The 4751-nt window shown below is 37.9% G+C and overlaps 1 protein-coding gene across 1 annotated transcript; it reads right to left on the bottom strand.

Annotated features, from left to right (window-relative positions):
• Window positions 1754–4326, bottom strand: LOC109830086 (ferritin-4, chloroplastic-like). The gene is made up of 8 exons (XM_020397237.1): window positions 3982–4326; window positions 3400–3483; window positions 3251–3311; window positions 3080–3167; window positions 2923–2984; window positions 2752–2817; window positions 2180–2243; window positions 1754–2059 (listed from the first exon to the last, which is right to left on the bottom strand). Exons 1-8 carry the CDS (start codon window positions 4272–4274, stop codon window positions 2010–2012), a joined length of 768 nt encoding a protein of 255 aa, XP_020252826.1. The 5' UTR covers window positions 4275–4326; the 3' UTR covers window positions 1754–2009.

Below are 4751 nucleotides of genomic sequence, written 5' to 3' on the forward strand. Positions count from 1 at the left end.
TTAAAATTATTTTCATGCCTATCAAAAATATTAAAGTTGTACATATACTGTTGACATTTTAATTGAAATAACCATTAATTGCATATTTGGATAAGGGTTTAGTCAGGTAGAAACTAAATATGATAAACTATTGTTTCTTTCAAGTTACTATAACTTATACAATAGATTCTCAAAAGTAAAATTTTAAATTTTCAGGGAAGCAACTTCCTTCTTCTTCTTTTTTTCTTTTTTCTTTTTTTTGGAGAAAGGTAAAAGCTAGTTCTGCTCTACCTTTTATTGCTTCCTGACTTCAAAAATGACTGAATATTATTGATTTTCAAGATAAATAAAAATTAATGAGGTAGAAAATAGAATGTGTTGATGTTAGCTATCAAACAGGGAATAATTTGCAGGTTTTTGGAGTGATTAATGTCCTCTAACTTCTTCTGATGTATAGCTCTTGGGTATTCTGTTCTTCCCTGCACAAGAAAGAACTTGTAAGGGGTCGGAGTTGGGTTCTCCGGTTGTTCCTCCGACGATCAAGTCAGTAGATGACTTTAAGTAGGGAAATATAGAATTAACTATTAGTTCTATAAAAAAAGACGAGAGAGAGAGAGTTACCTCATGCAGTTCCTTCTCATTTTTATAATGGATCTGAGAGGCAAGAAGGTAACTTGGGCCGAGTCTAGCTAGACAGCTGAGTCGGCAGACATGTGCTACGTGTTGGTTGTTGAGGGATGTGAATCACCTAGTCATTTATTATGGAAATAATAGCAGGTGCTCGGTGCTGACTGGGTCTAATGAGTCATAGAGGCTATGGGAGCTAGAGAAATGATGACTTAGTCAGAGCATTTAATGTAAGGACAGACGGCTGTTAGCGCGGGGTTCAAGAAAACTGCCGACTCTTTTCGTCGTCCAGTTGATGGTCGACTATAACTGTTAACGGTTGATACAACAGGTCAAGTGGAGGTTATTTGCAAGAGCAACTGGCCAGGTTGGACGACAAATACCACCTTTTAGTCGTCCAGTTGATGGTCAACTATAACTGTTGACGGTTGATACAACGGGTCAAGTGGGGGTTATTCGCAAGAGCGACTGGCCAGTTTGGACGACAAATACCGCCTTTTGATCCCGACACTCAAAATGTCGGTTGAACAGTGGGCCAAGTTGGGTGGAGATTATTTTCGTCTTGAATTAGATGTATTAGGTATATTGTAAGACACGTGACGATTGATCTGTAGAGATTAATATTTAGTACTTTTTAGGGGTATAACAGAATGATACAGTATTATACCACCAAATGAGTGCGTTAAAAAGACTGGCACTCAGCCAGACGAAACAAAGGACAAGGAGTTCAACTAAACCCTTGAAGAGCTTATCAAAGAGATTTAGCATATATATAATTATTGCTAAAACTTATAAAGGAGAGCTAAAGACACATTCAGTAATCGCGTCAGATAATGACATGCGTAACTAAACATTTAGATAGCATACGTGTTTCGTTCATGCAAGTCTTAATCATGATCTTCGCTTTCACACATCCTCATCCGCAGATTTTACAAAAAAGGAAAAAAAAGGGAGAATCTACTTCTTAATTCAGTACTCTTAATTTATTAAAGAGATGATTATGATTTATCTTGATTAAAAAATGAGATTAAATGTTTTAGATATACATCCTAAATGTCACTAGGTTTAGATATATAGAATTAGAATGAATCATAAGCGAACACGATATATATGCTTTTTATGTGCACAAAGAATCCTCAAAGAAAAATGCAAGCAATAAGATATCACCTTGATGAAATCTAGAACATTATATGATCACTGAAGCAATACAGATACTAGCAACAACAGCAGTCGCATCATTTCCGCTTCCAAATTGCAAGATTCACCGACAAAGTCCATACAAATATGCCCACATACTCTTTATCTACCCAGATAACCTACACTACTACTACATCAACTTCGAAAGGATTATCGACAAGCATAACTCTTTTAAGCGGAAACCCATCATCACATAACTCTGTTCCTTAAGCAGCAGCGCCTTCATGGAGAAGCATCTGATCAAAATGCCAAACCCCTGTAGAGAAAAAAAATAAATAAATAAATGCAGACAAAGCAAATTTAGAACATGTAAAAACCTTGTAGGAATATTATATAGAACGAGTACTAAAACATAGTGATTAATTTGAAGTCTCACCGTGCCCCTTGCCGACCCTTCTCAATTGCGCGACATATTCAGATATCTTCTTTATGGCTTCAACCTGATTCGAAAAAAGAAAAACAGACGACTCCTAGCGCTTCAGGAACAACTTTATGGACAAATTATTGGATTGTCAGTGCAATTTAAAGGCAGAGGAATATTGGGATAACTAGCTTTACAGATGGTATAATTGCGATTAGTTTTGAGTGATAGTGGATCACTACTTAAAGGCCAGCATGATAAGCTTATTGTGTAAATTCAATAAGGACATCAATAATGATGCCTTTATCCCAAAATTTAGGGGTCGGCTATATGAATCCTATTTTTCCATTCAATTCTGTTGATGGCTACCATCTCCACAGTCATTATCATATTCTACTTAATTGCTTCGTAAGTTCCAATAAATTTCTCTAAGGCCTATCTGTAGTTCTCATTTCCTCAATAATTATAATACTATCACTTCTTCTACTAAGTGCATCATCCTTGCACAAGATCAAATCATCTCAAAATCTCCCATTTTATTGCACAAATCAAATCCCACTAATTCACAATCAAGATAAAGCATTCACCTGCTCTCCAAGGAATTCACTCTCCACAAAATCTGTAAGCTGAGGATCCTTGCATTGACCTGCTACCTGCTCATTTGTACATAACACAAGATCAACGGAGTCCAACCATCAAGAAAACTGGTACACGATAATTAACACGATAAAAGACTATCAATCATCAAGAAAACTTACAGTGTGTAAATTGAGGAGCTTCTCATTTGTAATTTTCTCAAGAGATAGAGCCAGCTCCATTGCTGCAGATATATTACCAGAACTTAGAAAAGAGCGACATACAGTAGAGATATAATCAAACAAGATTCATACAAATAGAGATCAGTATATAACATACCATACAGTGCATCTCCTTTCTCAGGGTTATCATACTCAGTATTGGGCGTCATTATCGACAGAAGCTTCACTCTGCCTCCACGTTTGTTCTAATTTCATCAAAATTTTTAGTAATTAAAGTGCCAAGACAGTCATATATACACAAATAAATCAAACAGAACACAGTTTGCACCTGGTACTCCATTAGTTTCTCTGCGTGATCTCGCTCTTCTTCGCTGGATTCCTTGAAAAATCTGAGCTCAATAGAACCAAACATGTTCTAATCAAATGGACAAAATAGAAAATAGAGATTGCAGAGCAATCTTAGATTAGAGAATTTACTTGGCCAGGCCTCTGAGCGCAACATTGTCACGGTCGAAGTAGGCGAACATGGCATGGTAGACGTAAGAAACATTGTACTCAACACTGGAGTTCATAACCAAAGAAAAATTCATGGATCAGTCAGCAAAAGAAACACTTGATAACAATAGATAACCAAGCTGAATAAGAACAAAAAGATAAAAGAGTCTAACAAAGAAATCAAGGATCCCTCCTTTTTGAGACACAACGGCAAAATAACCTTTAAATTAAAAACAAGAAAAAACTCATACCAAGATTTACCAACTGAATTGAATTGAAATTATAGCTAAACCCCAAACCTATGTTACAAATCACTCCAAAAAGAGGATAATTATTAACCCAACCCAAAAAAAAAAAAAATCCTAAAAATAACGAGAAGATCCTCAACCCAATAACCCCTTACACTAACCCCCAACAAAAAATATATATTCAAATATACACAATAATTAAACAACCCATTATTAAAATTACCCACAAAACTAACAAACCAACAAAACCCACCAAACAATAACTCAAAAATCAACCAAAAACCCCTAAAAAAATCGAGATAAAAGGAAAACCCACTTGATCTGAGCATTGATCGCGGCCTCGCACTCATCCACGAACCTCTGACGAGCCAACGACTCATGAGGGGAAGTAGGAACTATGCTCAAATCACTCTCCAGCTCCTTGAAGGGCTCAAACACAACCCCAGTGAGCGCGCTGTTGTTAGCCGCCGCCATGGCCACAAAAGGGGACCCACCATCTCTCCACCTCCCAACTCTCAACGAAGAGGGAAAGCTCGAGACCATCGAGCTCTCATGGCGCTGAGGAGAGAGGATCAGGGAGAGGGAAGACGCCGGAGCTTTGAGAAGCATTTTGTGAGAGCAAAAACAGAAGGGAAGAGAGAGAGAGAGGGAGAGAGAGGGTTGCAGGAGAACCGAGAGGCTGAGAGGGGATTGATATAGGGTTTCCGGGGGAGGGTGGAGGGTGGAGATTTCGACACGTGGATGGTTGGGATTGATTGGGTGGATAAGGCGTGTGCTGGCCTCGTGGTTTCTGGATATTTGGCGGGGTCAGTATTGGGGCAGAATCTTGCAATATCGTCCGAGATTGGGGGGTGGTTTCTTTGATAGCTGGCAAATTTTGGATTTTCGCTAACTTTTGTGCGTGGTGGGGTTTTTTGTCTTTTTGAGCAGGTGTAAAGTTTTGTGTTTTTTCTTTTGTTAGTGGTCCCTTAAATCTGCCATGTTTTGCAATTAGCCCTTCAATTCATTACATTCCTACCGATTCTACATCAGTTGCTTCAAATTATTAGAGGAGAAATAATCAATGAGAAAAGAAGAAAAGAATAG

The sequence above is a fragment of the Asparagus officinalis genome, chromosome 2 (genome assembly GCF_001876935.1).
Source record: "Asparagus officinalis chromosome 2, Aspof.V1, whole genome shotgun sequence".
Classification (NCBI taxonomy): Eukaryota; Viridiplantae; Streptophyta; class Magnoliopsida; order Asparagales; family Asparagaceae; genus Asparagus; species Asparagus officinalis.